The sequence below is a fragment of the Montipora foliosa genome, chromosome 6 (assembly GCF_036669935.1).
Source record: "Montipora foliosa isolate CH-2021 chromosome 6, ASM3666993v2, whole genome shotgun sequence".
NCBI lineage: Eukaryota > Metazoa > Cnidaria > Anthozoa > Scleractinia > Acroporidae > Montipora > Montipora foliosa.
Window position 1 is genome coordinate 58,161,084 of NC_090874.1, and position 17,204 is coordinate 58,178,287.

General features: G+C 40.9%; 1 protein-coding gene across 1 annotated transcript in view; it reads right to left on the reverse strand.

Annotated features, from left to right (window-relative positions):
* The window catches only part of LOC138007915 (uncharacterized), a 23,113-nt gene extending 6,134 nt beyond the window's left edge, over positions 1–16,979 (reverse strand). The window contains exons 1-9 of the mRNA XM_068855040.1: positions 16,861–16,979; positions 15,775–15,894; positions 11,378–11,432; positions 10,777–10,859; positions 8,497–8,566; positions 7,578–7,648; positions 2,383–2,480; positions 1,716–1,794; positions 1,573–1,635 (exon numbers count right to left, since the gene is read on the reverse strand). Of these exons, the coding sequence (XP_068711141.1) occupies positions 1,573–1,635; positions 1,716–1,794; positions 2,383–2,480; positions 7,578–7,648; positions 8,497–8,566; positions 10,777–10,859; positions 11,378–11,432; positions 15,775–15,866 (611 nt within the window). The 5' untranslated portion in view covers positions 15,867–15,894; positions 16,861–16,979. The remainder of the gene's footprint in view (positions 1–1,572; positions 1,636–1,715; positions 1,795–2,382; positions 2,481–7,577; positions 7,649–8,496; positions 8,567–10,776; positions 10,860–11,377; positions 11,433–15,774; positions 15,895–16,860) is intronic.
* Positions 16,980–17,204: the final 225 nt, after the last annotated feature.

Sequence of the window (17,204 nt, forward strand, 5' to 3'; positions counted from 1 at the left end):
AGGTGATTCATAAATGGAGATAAATATCGAAAGAAAAGTATGTTAATTAATTAATTAAATTAATTAAATTAAAAAACCAAGTTCCTCTGATTCTAGAGGCTACTGAAACTGTATACGAGCTGCTCCTTTTATTTTATCTTGCTCGGAGACTGGTACGAGCATTATGGTTATGTGGGGGCCTACGCCGAAGAATTGTAGTATTGCATTTAGTCGCAATAAAGGTAAGTTGCTTGCCACGCAAGCTGTAGGAGAATAAAGAAATATGTTTTGAAGAGGTGAAAAGCAAGGATAAAGGACCCATGTTTGCCTTGCTATGGAAAACACGGACTGTGCTTCGCTCAATTTCAAATAACCTTAATTAAAGAACACCATCACCAAATTAAGCCGAAAACAACAATGGCTTTATAGACCTTTCTCGTGCTGGTTTTTTTTTTTTTGTGGGTGTTATTTAATAATTATGACTTTCATTGCATGCAAAATTAGCGACCAAAATTTATGATCTGGTGACCAAATTTTCCCCATTAGTCGCCAGCTGGCACCTGAGCGAAAAAGTTAATTGCAAACCCTGTTGATGGTGAATAATGCAGTAGTGGTTAGCTGGCCAAACGCCTGCCCTGTGGGCCACTGGCTAGAGGCATTGTTTCCTTAAACCAGAAGAAATATTGTTTTACACTGTTTCTCAACAAGCAGGTGTATAAATGGTGCACTAGCAACATATTACCAAGGAAACATTGCGATGGACTAGCATTATATCACTCAGGGGAAAGCAGCAAATAATAAATTATTATTCTCTCAGTCATCTCAGGCAACAGAGAGCATGCTAAGCTCCAGCTGTGTGAGCTCCAGTGGCTTCTGTGTGGCTAATGCCTTTACCCATACCATAACATCAAGAGAGCCCATCATAGTGACTACAGCTAAGGTGGGGTCAGGGCCCCACCCAGCCTGCTACGTGCAAAGCTACGGAACAGGTGTGCACCTAGACCTGTAGTCCAGCTTTATTGAATACAAGGAGGGTGAAGTGGGAAAAGGGAGAATACAGTAGGCAAGGATACGATTATAGTATCAAACAGACAGCAACAAAGGTGCTTTATTTAATGCAAACACACACATGCAACTATGTATAAAGGCCTAATAAGGTGTAAGTTGTATCGATTACACAAATGTAACAGTACAATGTCATTCTTGCTTTGTGGTTTGTAAAAGAAACCACAGCCATGGAAAGAGGTACGATAAGACATAACTTTGTATCAATTACAGCAAGCAATTACACTGTAGCACATTCTAAAATAATTGTTCACATGGCTTGAAAGTTAAGCAGTTGATTGTCTAACACAACAATCATCATTGGAGCAGTTCTATGCGACCATAAGACTGTGACTTTGCGTGATAGCGTTCAGGTGTTTACAACAGTCGAAGGTAACCCACTGATTGAGCTGCCTTAATTAGATGACTAAAATATTTGCATGATTATATGATGGTATCGCTTCTAGTTGTTAACTCTATCTTACAGTAAACTTGCCATTGTTTTCCATATTTATTTCAATAACAGTTAATTGCAACAGTCCTTCTTACCCCCACAGATCTCTCTTTTGAGCAGCCCTGTCATCTGCCAACATTCTAACAGTGTTAAGTTCTCTGAAAAAAAAACATCACCAAAACTCACTTACGTATGTTTGGCAAAAAAAAAAAAAAAGCAAATGAAAGTTATTGTCTACCTTGTAATAAAAACTCCTGATGCCATAAAAACTTGAACAATAAAAATTTCAGTACTTGACAAAAGAAGCCACTCTGGTTCTGTAAAAAGAATGTGCTATGTACTTTAGCCTGGATCTTTCTGTAAAATTTGTGAATAAGTGAGTTTTTCTGCTAGATGAGGAACAAATAAAGTGGAATCTAGTTTAGGTCAAATGGTTTGTTGGCAGCTCAGTTTGTTTTTTGCCATCCGCCATTGCTTGGTCAACCGGCTCCTCCCTCCTTCCCACCCCTCCTGAGTTTCTTCAGTGCAGTTTTGCAGTTTTTTTTAGGATGTTTATCACATTCCATTCATTTTGTAAATAGTGTTCAGGATTTTTTCAATATGATTTTATTATGATGTCAGTAATTACGTGTAATTATGTTTCAGTAGAATTTAACTTCGTCAACTTGGCTTGGCTCCCAATTGTGAGTGAGAAGATAGATAGGCAATGTACCATGTGAAATATAAAATAAAATACAAAGACAAAGATTGATTAGAAACATGAAAGTGATACTCAATACATTTATTTTAAAAAGCACTAAACCCCAAGATAAGGAGAAAGTGAGCCTAATACAGGAAGAGAGTGAAAGTTAATAAAATAATGAAAGGAAAAATATGGGAAAAGGGGGTTTAAATGCACATTGTACCTGCACATTCTTCATACTCATGCTTCATTGTAGCAAGTCCCAATATTGTCATTACAAGACAGGCAACTAATAAAGCTCCAAACACCTTGTTAGAGTACCTGAACAGATAACAGATACCAAAAAGGCTATTATAATTTATACCTTACAATGGAAGGAGTAAGCTTTCTAATGATATTTTAGAATAAAATAGATGTTAATGCTGGTAAGCAAATACTGGGCAGCGCCTGGGAGGAGAGCGTGACTTCCCATCACGTGACTACCTTATTTGGCTATTTCATTCATCCCGCCATGCGAGCCTTCTCAGTTTGACATTTCCAAAGCTCAACTAGTTCTGTTTTTTCCGTTGAGCAATTTAATCTTTGCTGGGGAATTTGTTGACCTCACAAACGCAGTTTTTTACGCCCCCTGCTACCTCAAACCTTTTATTTATTACTGGAACTCGGGAACAATTTATTGAACGGCTTCACACCGTTGATCCTTCCGCACCATCTTGTAGCTCGCGTACACCAAGCGTCCATCTGACCAGCAGAGAAACGTTCACGCTCCACCGTGAACCCCCTTTACTTCAAGTGCCTCTGCTGAGGAAGTTTCATCCTATATAGACCCACCAGCTATTGTCACCATCCCTTACGATGCGCTGCTTGAAACAGCGGTCAAAACGGTCAAATTTTATTCCAAGATGGCCTCCAAGCAAGAGGAGCTTCACACACAGACACGTCCCCAACCACGTTAGCCACTCTTATTTCCATCATCGTGGACGAAAATCGAGGAATCTACCGCCAAATCAGTTCCTGCTCCAACCTCAATAGCCTCCCCCTCAATCTGTGCAACCTCGACAAACTCCCGCCATTTGCTACTCACAGACGACTTCGACTTCACCGCCGGCCTTCTCAACCATTCCAGTGCAAGCAACAACATTCGTTCCCCATTTTTCAAAGACAGTTGCCGTTATCAGCACGTTCCAACCAAAGTTAAACGCGCAACATTAAAGGGTGAGTATGTTGAGTTTGTCGCGGTGCTGCCAGAAAACTCGCGCCTTTCAGATAACGACCTTCCCGGGCTTTCCATTTCCTTTATCGGTAAACCACAAAGCGTTCCCCCCTCCTCTCGGAAAAAGTAAGCCCAGCTCGATCCTTGTCGGCATTTTCTGTATGGTTTTCTCAGGGGTGGATCCAGGATTTTTCATGAGTGATTTGCACCAACTAAACTAAGGGGGTTTGGGGGCATGCTCCCCCAAGAAAATTTGAAATTTGGTGCTCTCCGAATGCCATTTTCCCGCACCATCATAACATTGGCCTCGACAGTCATCCATAGATAGTCCTAAATCAGCTACAGCACCAATTATTAAATCTTTGAAAGCGGCTCCTGTCGTTCCATCCTCACAAAGGTAGAATCCCACAAATCCTTCTCTGACTGTTTTGGTTGAATCAAGAAATCTGATCACCACTGAAAGATTTTCTTTGTTTGATACATCAGCTGCTTCGTCAGACATAATAGAAAAATATTTGCTCTCCCTGATTTCCTGCGACAAATTATTCACTATGATAGCACCCACAGTTGTAATCATCTCGTTTTGACGGGTTTTAGAAATATGTCGCATTTCTGGGTGCAGTTTTCAAGTGACGTTGCAGTGTTTGGTCGCCGCTGTCAATTCGAAATTCTAATAGTGCCTGAAAGTTTCCAGAAAGACTGGCATTTTGTGGATCATCATCTCGTGGACCTCTGAGGACTATGTTGTTTCTTTTGCAAAAAATTATTGTCCTGAACAGGGATTTCAGAATTTCGCGATTTCTTTTGATTTGTTGTTGAAGTAAGCTGTTTATCTGTCGATCAATTGGGAGCGATTTTCTTGTCATATTTCTCAAAAAAATTAAAACAAGGATAGTTGATTTCGTGAACTGCAATAAAAGGCTGAAAAATAAGGTTTGGAAGAAATTTGAGTGATTTCTGCAAGTCACTTGAACTACTCTGGATCCACCCCTGGTTCTGCACTTCTCACTTCTTTTCCCCAAAGGGCGGTAGAGATGTTCCCCTATCAAGCGACCATTCGATTACCCAAAGGAAGTTACGGGCTTGGCATGGCCTTCCTACGATGTTGACTTTCGTAGGAAAACAGCCACAAACCTCCCCCTCCAAAAAAGACATCTAACCCAGGGTCCAAATTAACTTGTGCATTTTGACCTTTTCACTTTCAAAAGCGCACATTTTGGAGAGAAAATGTATCCGACCTCGAATGTACATGTAGTAATGAAATCTATCTGCCCCCTAGTTTGTCGAAAATTTCAGCTACAGAAACACTAGTCACACCCTGTCGAACACAATCCGCCATAGTGGTACATTCCTCACACCAGTCCTTGAATCTCTTTACTGAGTCGCTTTTCCCCTTGCAATACATATTTTATGAGAAACAACGGCTTGTGACGTTATGGAGGCTGTTAACGGAAAAACTCCTTCATTTCTATTTCAAAACAGTATCAGGATAAAAAGTAAGACATCTCTTGGCAAACAGATCTGACCTTAACAATGGCGACCAGTTGTGAAATTCTGGTCACCAGTACTCAATATTTTAGTTGCATTAGCAACCAGGAAGGCGCAATTTCAGACCCCGTAACCTGCCTCCAGAATAATCGCCATTCACCCCTGAGGGAGCTCCAGGGAATGGCCCGGAAAGACCACTACTACCTTTACACAGCCCTTCCCGTTGGCCTACGGAGTGCCCCTTCATTTTTAATCAGCTTTCCATATCCCCCTCCCTGTTCGACCTGCTCACAAGTTCACCCTGATCCCTTTTGTTACTCATCTGTGCAATACAGGCTCCTACGGCACGATTATGTTTATCTGGCAGCACTTGACAACCTTCACATTGAGTCTGGCTGTCTCCTGGACATTCTGGCTATGCAAGTCCTTCACAAAAGTTTGAAGGGGATCAAGCTCTCCCATGGGAATGCAAGAAGGCTTGCCACCTGATCAGCTCATCAGTTCCCCATAGCATCTAAGTATACTAAGTTACAACCTTTTAAGTCTACCAAATGTTGACTCCTTTCTGTTATGGGCTGCATTTACCCTTTCCTTTTTTGGCTTCTTAAGAAGCAGCGAATTTACCTGCAATGGCAATTTCGACCCTCAGTCCCACCTTGCTAGAACAGACATTTCTTTCCATCCCAACATCCTTCACCCTACTTCATTTGACACTGCAATTTAAAAGTCCAAAACTGACCCTTTCTGGGAGACAGCCAGGCTCACTTTTGCAAGGTCAAACTCAGACCTTTATGCATCGTCTGCCCTGCAAGATTATATGCTCAAAACTGCAACTCAAGACCCTGGCCAGCTACTCTTCAGCTTCTCCTGTGGACCATATCTCACCCAGACTTCACACACCAACAACTTATGGTTTCTCTTAAACCTCTGTGACAATGACAGCTCCTCCTCTGCCTCTCACAGCTTTAGTATTGGTGCTGCTACAACCGGCAGAACCACTGGCATTTTTCAACTGGCTCTTCAAATTCTGGGTCGCTGGAATCCTAACACATACCAAGCTTACATCAGGACTCCAAAGGAAACAATATGTCAGGTTCCTCAGTCATTGGCCTCTTGCTCCTCCTGCTAACAACCCCCTGGAATCCTTGAGAGCACTTGAGTATCTCATTGAAACTTGGATTTTTCTAACAATCAGTAATGATCTATGACAGTTCCTTGGATAACTTTATTCATATTTTCCTGTATCGTCCTGAACCTATAGTGTTTTCACCTATGGGTACAGCAATCATGTTGGCATCCCCCTGGAAGCCTGCTGTGTGCGTTTGCTTTCCCCCTCACCCTCATTTCTCCTCAATACGATTGCCTTTCATCCCCTTTTCAGCCACATGCCAGCCATCACATGGGTGAAAGCACTATCCTAAGCTTAATGCCATGTTTCTCCTTTAAAACAAAAAAGAAAAAAGGCCCATTCGGCACTTGAGGGCTTTCTGTGACATTCTCTTTCCTTGGGCTTTCTGCCCTCTCAAGTTCATGTAGTACTATTGCAAATGACTATTTTGACGGAAATGTTTTGCACGAGGGTCCTATCCCCTCCAGCTAAATGTTTTGTGTGAGGGTCCTATCCCCTCCAGTCTAATGTTTAGTGCGAGGGTCATATCCCCTCCAGTCAAATGTTTTGCACGAGGGTCCTATCCCCTCCAGCTAAATGTTTTGTGTGAGGGTCCTATCCCCTCCAGTCTAATGTTTAGTGCGAGGGTCATATCCCCTCCAGTCAAATGTTTTGTGCGAGGGTCCTATCCCCTCCAGTCTTAATGCGATGCCCATTGGCTTTGGTTTTTTATGCTCATGTCGTACTTTCGACCCCTATCTCCACTCGTCGGTTCTCTACTTTCACCTTTAGGGCAGGCAATGTTTGCTTTTCGCTATTGCAACTCCGTGGAGATGGGGTCATTTTTTCTCCCTGTCAAATTGGGAGCAAAACCACTAAATGGGCTTCGCACAGGGCACTCCTCGTTTATCTCGGCGTTTTGGGCGGGGAATTGCTGCCTGCGGCACCCCTTCAGCCCTGTGCTGAAGACCCGTTAGGGAGGGGGCATATTGTTACTCTGCTGGACTGGGTTAACTTGGCCCCAGGACATTATGCCAGCAACTATGCCCGCCTTGCAATACAGGCATGAGGCACCCCCTCGGCTAGTTGCCGAGGCCCCTCATCCGGTGGTCCATACCGGCGGTGGGTACTGTCCGCGCCTTGCCAGTACATTCCCTGCCCCTCGTTTACGCCCAAGTTGTGTGTATCGTCTTTTATTGCGCACCAAAGCATTAAATGATATTTTAGAATAAAATAGATGTTAATGCTGGTAAGCAAATACTGGGCAGTGCCTGGGAGGAGAGCGTGACTTCCCATCACGTGACTACCTTATTTGGCTATTTCATTCATCCCGCCATGCGAGCCTTCTCAGTTTGACATTTCCAAAGCTCAACTAGTTCTGTTTTTTCCGTTGAGCAATTTAATACCTCCCTCCTGCCCGTTTTGCTTTCTGGTTCTCTTGTATGTTACATTCCCTGCCCCTCGTTTACGCCCAAGTTGTGTGTATTGTCTTTTATTGCGCACCAAAGCATTAATTGTGTCTTACAGTCTGTTGTCCTTGACAACACCAAACAAATCAATGCAATACACATTTTAATAGAATCAAGATGGCATTAAGTACTGTCAGTACCTTCTGAACTTGTCATCTAATCCAATCATTCTGGCTGCCAAACAGCAGTGGAATTTGGTGACAATCAAGATCTGGCAAAAATAAAACAGACTTATTTTAGCAAAATCTCAAAATATTAACTCCTTTTTTTTTTAGGTATCCTAGACTTTTTTGTTTTTAAAAACCCAAGATATTTTATTATAATGGTGAAAAACCAGATGTGGTGTTAAAAAAACTGTATCGTGATAAGCCCTCCTGGTTTTCACCCAGTTGCCTTGCATTGAATGCATTATTTGTGTAAGTATGCTGTGATACAATTTCTTTCCTGGAATTTTTTAAACCAGATCAATAATTTGATTTTCCTTTGTTTCAGGTTATAGACAAGACAAGAAGAGAGGCTTACTGAAGTTGAAGGCAACCTCAGAGAGGGCTCTTTTTTTATTTTAGCTTTCACCGCAACTTATGACAGAGGTGAGCGCCACTCCAATTCCGTTGCATGCACAACCTGTAATCTGGTACTCAATTTTACCCACCACGAATAGATGGAAAGCTGAGCCAACTTTGGAGCACAATAACTGGGATTCTACTAAACTGGGAGTGCTGAAATTAATGCTGCCTGTGAGCAATAACCATTAAACTACACACCCCATAGATTATGATAATGAATAGACAGAGAAAATAATATCAAACTGAAACTGCTTTGAAAAATCTTGACCAATTCACACCAAAAGAGTCCCCAAGAGGATTGAGGGGAGGTTAAACCAAGAAAAATTTGAATCCCAACAGGTACACCTGCAGAAAACGTTTTCTAGCTGTAATACCAAGAAAAATACTGCCAATGGCGTATCATTTATTCACACTTGGCATCATATAATAATTAATTTTATTCTGACTTGAAAATTCACTCTCTTTGGACCTTCTAAATCCTTGAATAAACTACCTGACAAACTTTTATGAACTGCGTCACCAAGAACACAGCAGTTTTGGCCAAGTAGAACCAGTTAATTCCACTGAAACAGAAAATGTGTGAACAGGAGAAAGTTTTAGCATGCTTGTTACAACTAATTTTAAAGAAAAAAAAATTCAGTATAGCTATAAGACTTTACATTATCCTGAAGGACTTTCTTTAAACAACGTATAATTATAAAGAAGAAAACACTGGCGTGGTGTCCCTGCCTACTGTATGGCAATTTATCATAATAATCAGAGTTTAACATTTAATCTTCATTCACTTTCTATAATCGCCACACCTCATTGATTAAAATTGATCATGATTTTCCATTACCTAGCGACATCATACTTGTCTGACAGAGTGCATTTAATTTATTGACTGCTGAAATTATCGAGAGTGCCACCCCAGCAAATACAAAATGGCAAACCAATTGGAGTCTTTCAGTTTTAAATGGTGAGTTAAGCAAAATGACGGTGGTTTTTGGCAAGTTTCCTGTTCTATATTTCGTTGCTTCTCACTCGATTCTCAAAGAGATTTCTGATTTTGTGTATGCTTTTTGCTTTCTTTAATTATTGGAATACACTTCATATATCTGAATATTTGCTAAATTCTGATCAATTTATTAAAGATTAGTATTCTTGGCCACTTATTTATGATCTTGCTTTCATTTGTTTTTCTTCGTGCCCTTTTTTATGCTTACACAATTCACATTGGCTGAAAAAGCCATTGCAAGATTATTGCACACAGACAACTCAGATTGAATAATTATTAAAAGGGTTAGAGACTGTTTATGTAGTTCGCGTTTTGTTTACAAATACACGCACTTTCTTACTGTACAATGAACTTGAAATGTTCAATACTGCATTCTGACAGCTTTGCTTTGTGCGGTGTTGAAAATTTCTCGTTCATTGTACGGTAAGCGTGTCCATGTGTTTGTAAACAAAACACTCACAACAGGTTCAAACCCATTAATACACATCAGGTTCTTTTATTACTGCCAATTTTCATGAGGTTAAGCTCAATAAAAAATGACTTAAATTAATGTAACTATTGATGACAGACAAAAAAATTCCATCTACCATGCTGTGAGGTAGAATCGACAAAGAAAGAACCCGTTGATCATAAATGGTGTGATGCACCTGTGAGAAAAATGAGCTAGTTGCTTGGCTATGGATAAAAGGAGGATTCAGAGCCACCAGAAATCTGGTCGCTCTGATTCCTCTACAAAGAATTCTTTTAAACCTTGCAGAAAGTTTCATCTTGGTCTTTTGGTCAATTTCCACCACTAAAAAAATGCACATCACCAAGTTTGTTTTTGAGATACGATCAACTTAAGCCAAAATATAGAGTGTTTTCACTCACATGATCAGTAACCTTGTTTTCCCAGCGAAATAAAAGAAAGTGTTTACATGATATCAGAACCCATAAGGGTTGAAACGTGTAATGCGCGTTCACAGCTTCCGAATATTCAGTGCCAAGTACCATATTTGGAAACCCCTCGCTCCAGTTAATTTAGCGCAAGAACATATTGGTGGTATTGCGTCACGGTGTTCTTGCGAACTGATTGGGTGAATGTTTCTCTCGTTGTTCCAAATATGGTACTTGACAAATTGAATATTCAGAAGCTTGTTTCCCAACACACAAGGGGCCGTTGCACGTTTCAACCCTTATGGGTTTCTGATGATATAAATAAAATAAAATAAAATAAAACAGCAGAGCTCAATTTCCAGAAGATTAGCAGCGTTCCAGTCTAGGCCATTTGAGGGGTCACCCAGATGGCGTGCTAGCAGTGGCCCTTTGGGGTGGGAGAGTTGGATAAGGAGGGTTCGCACGTTCACGCATTGAATGTCCCATCCCTTTTTTAGGTCTTTTACGTTTTTAAGCTTTGGTACCAAATTCAGTTCAAAGATAATGAAATAAGCTCTTGAGTAAAGCTCTACCATTTCTTCTTTAAAATATCTTTAAGATATCAAGTCTGCAAAAAAACTAACTGCAAATGCTCTGATGGAGGTTTTCCTACACATCATGCATGTCTTGCAGTTGCATTTTAAGCAAACGTTTATTCCACACACTAAGGAAGGACTGAAGATGTTGTTTCCGCTTCATAATTCCTCTTCGTTTCCTACCTTAGGAGGAACTGGATGACAAACACTACAATAATTTATAACTAACCTTGTGTAAAAATTTAAGGATTTTAAAGGTATCAAAGGCACAAATGGTGACATGAGATATCAGACAGAAAAAGAAACAAAAGTTTAAAGGTCTCACCAGAGAAGGCATTCCACTATACCACTGTAAAAAACAATGTACTGGTTTGGCAGGGAATGACGGTGAGAATGGAGTTTGCAAAGCTAGGAAAAAAATTTTAACACGTTAATTGTTTAATGCAATTTTTTATGCCACAGTAGCCATAAAATGTTTCAAGCCAAAATTATTTTCACCTACAGCTGTAGTTTGATTTAATACGTCCTTTGTCTAATAATTATTATTCACTAAAATTTTTTATTGAAATACAAAGAAATCACAATTCAAGCTATAAAGTTGAAATAATTATGTTACTTTCTAGTTTATCTTTAATTTAATAACCTGCTATTTTGAAGTCATAATAATTTTATAAGAGTGATACATATCCTGTCCAAAATTTTTAATGTACGTAATTTCTTTTATGGGATACTATCCACTAATTAAAACGTGAACATTTTTGTTTTGACACTTTCAGAGATGTACATGCATAAACTAGCAATTAGCAATTTCTTTGACTAAAAAAATACCAAAACCTAAACGGCAAAAATGATCATTGTAAATAAAAGACTTTCCCTTAAAGGAGAGGAAATGACCACTTCAGACAGGTATTAGCAAAGCTGATTACCTTTATCACACAGACAAAAAATGTCACAACTGCGAGCAAGGTTAGACAGCTGTCTCTAAAGAGGAAAACAAAAATTACAAAACATGTGACCATCAAGAAAGCTCTGCCATATTAGTACAACGAGTAGTGACACAAATATTATACTACCGTAACGATAATTATCATTTTTAAGAGCACCTAGATGTTGTAAACACTTTCACCCCTCAAAACCACCCTCGTTGTAGTGGTTTAGTTACACCTGCTTTCTGTATATTAAAATTTTTGTTTGTTGATCCTATCTTATTTCAATCAGATGACTTAGATGTATGTTTTACTTTCTGCCTGGACTGCATTTACATGTAGTTAGTTAGAATTACGGTTCTGTTAACCGACAGATCAGAAGTTTTCAGAGGTGTAAGTTGTGAGACGCTGAAGATTATAGGAAAAGATCGGCAAAGTGGAACTGTTATTTTACGATATGATCTTGGATTCCTGTCTTTATAATAAATCAATAAAATCATAGTTCGACTAACTTTGAGAACCCAAGAACAAAACTGAAGGAGGCCTTAACTCTGTATAAAGCCAGACGATTTTACTGGTCAACTGAGGGTACCACCTTGACGTGGTGAGCAAGCTTGCGTGCCTCTATGACCCTGTGAGCTTTATCTGTGGGGGCTTAAGCTCCCGGTAGGTCTAACCAAGCCGAGCAGGTTACAGGGAAGAGGAGAGACGAAATGCAGCACCCGGCACCCGGGACCATGTCCCAGCTATGGGTTAATAGCTAGGGCAGGAGGGGCTCGACAGCCTCTGTTGGCCACCCTCCTAGGAGAAGGATACTCCAAAATTAAACCAGCCACTCGTAGGGCTAGTCACCCACCTATGGTTACCAATCTACTGACTCCAAAAGCCACAAGAAAACTCAACTGTAATTGTCCAGCCAGTCATCAGCCTCAGGATGCTCCTGGACGCATGACAGAAAGCAGACAAACCGAGAGGATCTCCCGACCCGACTGTGCTGGAACGACTGGCCAGACGAAGAACCAACAACTCCATAAGCAACAGTCGGTGAAGAAACTCAAAGTGTCCAAGCTATTGATAATTTCCACCTATAATGTGCATACCCTCAATCAAAAGGGCAAGCTGCATCAGCTGACCACAGGGTGCAGCCAACAACATATAGATATTTTTGGCATCCAGGAACACCACTGGAAAACAGACAAAGCCATTGACCAACACTGGACTCCCGATGGTGATTGACTCCTCGCGTACTCCTTTGCTACTGTAGAGAGGCAAGGAGGAGTTGGCATACTTCTCACCCAGGAGGTGAGCAAGCACTTGCGCACAGTTGAGAAGGTGCCTGATAGGATCATAGTTGCCTATCTTGAAGGCAACCCTGTGCTGACTATAGTAGTTGCCTATGCGCACTGCCTGAGCACTGAGGCTGCAACCACAGAAGAAAACGCAGACTTCTACGACAAGCTGCAGGATGCCATTGAGAACATCCCCCACCATAACGTCATAGCCATATCGCCAACCCAAGGGTCATTGGGAATTACACCTACCATGAGAGCACCAACACAAATGGCCAGCTCCTTGTCGGCTTCTGTTAGCACAACCTTCGATCAACACAGTTCCGATTCCCACAACCTAAACATCACATGTGGACATGGGAGCACACATGACCACATCATCATCAATGCCAAGTGGCTGAACTCAGTTAGGAACTGCAGAGCACACAGGACAGTTGAACTAGGTTCTGACCACTGCATTGTCAGCGGAACCATCAAGATCAGCCTGCGCATACAGGGTGCTAATCCAGTTAAGCGCAAAAGGTTTGATTGGAAAATGCTGGATCAAAACCTGGGCTTACAGGGAGAATTCCAGCTGGAACTGAAGAACCGCTTCGAACCTCTGATGGCTATTCTTCCGGACAATGATGTGCAAGACACCGTCCTATAATAAATTCCAGGGAAGCAAGGAAGCAGCTGCTGAAAAGGTTGTTGGATCCACCAAGCCCAAGAAGTCCCCAAATTGGGTCAGCAACACAACTGACCAGCTGTGTGAAAAACGCAACCAAGCCAAGCTCATCTTGCATGACAAACCAACGCAAGTAAACAGACAAAAGTGTAAAGACCTGAACGAACAACTGAACAAGGCGTATGAGGAGAACAAAAGGAAACATCTGGAGAACAAGCTTTACAAACTCAAGCATGCAGCAGAGAAGAACCAATACAACATTGTTTGGAGAGTGGTCAATGAACTCTCCGATAAAGGAAAGTCAAATGCCGCCGCCAAAGTGAAGAAGTACTGCTGTCTGTATGGCCAGTACTTCGAAAAGCTCCTCTACAACTAGAGTACCAGCTCTGACATCGACCCACCACAAGCCGACGAAGACTTGTCGATAAAAACTGGCAACACCACTCAGGCCGAGATCAGATCAGCCATTAAACAACTGAAATCAGGGAAGTCTCCAGGTTGGGATACATCAATAACCGCAGATGCACTCAAATAGGTGGTGTATACCAAAGGGTTTCCACCTAAGCAATGGATTCCAAACATAATATTTCCTCTGCCTAAGAAGGGAAACCTGTATGAGATGACCAACTACAGAAGCATAACACTAATGTCCATTTCAGCCAAGGTTTACAATCGAGTGCTCCTCAACAGAATTAGACCACATGTTGACCCAGTACTGAGATGCAACCAGGCTGGCTTCCGCAGAGGCCAGAGTTGTGCCCAATAGATCTTCATTCTCAGGAGACTGATGGAGGGTGCAGATGACCAACAGCTGCCACTATATTCCACCTTCATCGATTTCAAAAAGGCCTTCGACTCAATCAACCGCAAAGTGATGTTCAAGGTACTGAGGCATTATGGGATCCCTGCGGAGACAGTACAAGCTATAAAAGCACTCTACGACTGCTCGAGAAGTGCAGTGTACATTGATGAACATCTCACCGAAGAGTGAGATGTCACCATGGGAGTGCTACAAGGAGATGCCTTGGCACACTTCCTATTCATCATCATGATTGATTATATGATGAGAATGGCTGAGGGGGAGCATGGATTCACCACCATGCCAAGGAGATCCAAAAGACATCCAGAGGAGGTAATCAATGACCTTGACTTTGCGGATGACATTGCCCTGCTCGAGAGCTCCTTGCAGAAAGCACAAGTCCAGCTTAACACCACAGCTGAGTAAGCCAAAAAGATTGGCCTAGAGATAAATATTACGAAGACAGAGTTCATGACAAACACCAACTGTCCGCACAACCTGACTCTGAATAACAAGGAAATTAATTAAGCAAGTGAAGGACCTCGGCTCAAAGATGGCATCCACCAACAATTACGTAAAAAGGCATCTCGGCTTAGGATGGGCCACTTTCTGGAAGCTTGAGAAATTGTGGAGATTCAAGTCCATTCCAACAGAGCTTAAAGTTAACCTGTTTCAAACAACCTGCCTTTCCATTCTGCTATATGGTTGTCAGAGCTGGACACCGACTCAAGAGGCTCAAAGATGAACTGAACAGCTTCGCAACAAGCTGCTTCCAGATAATGCTTGGCGCCAAGAGACTAGATTTCATACGGAATGAGGACCTACGTACTACAGCAGGTCAAGCAGAAGCCTCTGATCCTAGAAATTCATTACCTTCAGCTGAAATTTCTAGGTCACATATTGAGGAAACCAACTGACGAGCCTATCAACAAATATGCCTTCTACCAACCTCGGCATGGAAAGCGTAAACCTAGCAGGCCAAAAACAATGTTCCACCAGCACATGTATATTGCCAAGGTAATAAACAGCAAGCAACCACAACTACCAGAGGAAATTTGACGGTTGGCACAGGATAGGAAACAGTGGAGGAAGATTGCGGCCGACTACCTCGCAGCCAGCTGAGTGAATGATTGAGTGAGTGACTGGGGGTGTCCCTAGGGTACCTGAGGGGTCAATGGATAATTAACAACTCTTTCACCCCTAAACCGGCCTAAACCGGGCATACTTGGTATTTTACTCTGTCTAACGCCAGACGATTTTACTCATCTATTTTACTCATCCAGCAGTCAATGGGTTAAATAATGTTGGTGCTGGTATATGCCATTGATAAGTTATAGGAAGGTCCCAAGTAGTGACAGCTAAGGTGACTTTAGAAGTTGTTCCAAGAGCAACAAATAAAGCAGTAATAATAATGAATTATAATAATTAATTATAATTATTATTAATTAATTGACTCCCAGGGGTTCCCCATTGACGAGTAAAATCGTCTGGCGTAAGACAGTAAAATACCAAGTCTGGCCGGTTTAGGCCGGTTTGGACGTTAAAGGGTTAGTATTATGATTGATTAACTTAAAGGTGAAAATCTCTTATTTTATGACATTTATCCATTTTTCATAAAAAAGACTCATGCAATCATCATTACCTCACACATGATGCAATATTGAATGTTTTGAAGCATCCAGTGTATGCTAAAGAGTATTTCAGCGTGTTGTTTTCATCTTGCATGATCTGCATCGCCAGCAATTTTTATGGCATCATAAATCTACATATGAATAACAACAAAAAATTATTTTCACATATGTGCAAGTCTGTAAGTGATCACAAACAATTTGCATCCAGCAAATAACCTCACTTCTGGCTCTATTTGTGTGATCTCATTTCTCATTTTGAGTGTGTACATTGAAACAATGATGCAGAGAAGTTAGTTGGGAGGGTTACGAAATAATGAATTATTCGAAAATAACAAAAATTATAACAAGACACACAAACAGTATACCAGGTTTTTAACTTATAATGGCAATAACAATATATCTAGACCAGGAAAAAAAATGTCAGGGCTTGGTTTTTACATGATTATTTATATATTGACTGCCATTCAATATATGTTGTAAGCCTGCCAGAAAAGATCAAAAGATAAAACAAAACACGTTTACTCCACATGCTTCACATCGAAACGGATAATGAATAATAAATAAATTTATAATTACATGCCAAGCTGAATGGGTGTTTGCTCATCGACTACGCATGTGGCCTGCTTAAAATAGATTTCTGTCATTATAAATTCATTTTCATGCATTCAGTACTGGGATGGTCACTTGTCTGTGATAAGTATAGAAAAGCAATTTAAAATAAGCGATAAATTTAATATTGCGGCTTCACTCCAAAAAAATGCATGGTGATGACGTTACAACCACTTGCGATTCATTCATTTTCAGTCCGATCGAAGTCCACCATAATTTTCTTATTCTTCTCGTTGTCTCGATTTTTACATTTTTCCCTCGTTAATTTAAATCAAGGATCCATTGTATTGGTCTCTTAACTCTTAAGCTAATACTTCAGCAGTATAACAAAAAGATTCAAAGGTCAAAGCTCTAGCTAAGAGCACTGCAAACGAAGTCAAAGCTACGGTGTGACGCTACAAGGATCCCCCAATGGGCATCCCACAAGGAATACACAATCTTATAACCATCAGTCACAAGTTAAAATGATTGCAAATAATAAAGCTCACCCAAAAACGTTCATCTCACGACACCATGCAAAGGGCCAACGATAACGCAGGCGAAAATAAAACTGGAAACTTCTGATTATTCGAAGAAAACGATAGCACTCCGGTGAACTGGAAACAGCGCACTTTGGTATGACAAACCTGATGCGAGTATGGTAGAGTAGGGAATCAATAAAATTCATCATATTAGTGCTTCAACTTGAAAGCTTTCTCAAATTTAATCAGGCTTTAAGCTAACTGTCATGAATTTTTTCCAAAGCTTTGAAGAATCCATATAAGTTTTACGGGATTATAAAATAACTTGATTTAATAGCAATTCCCCGCGAGAGGTAGGTGGAATTTTGTTG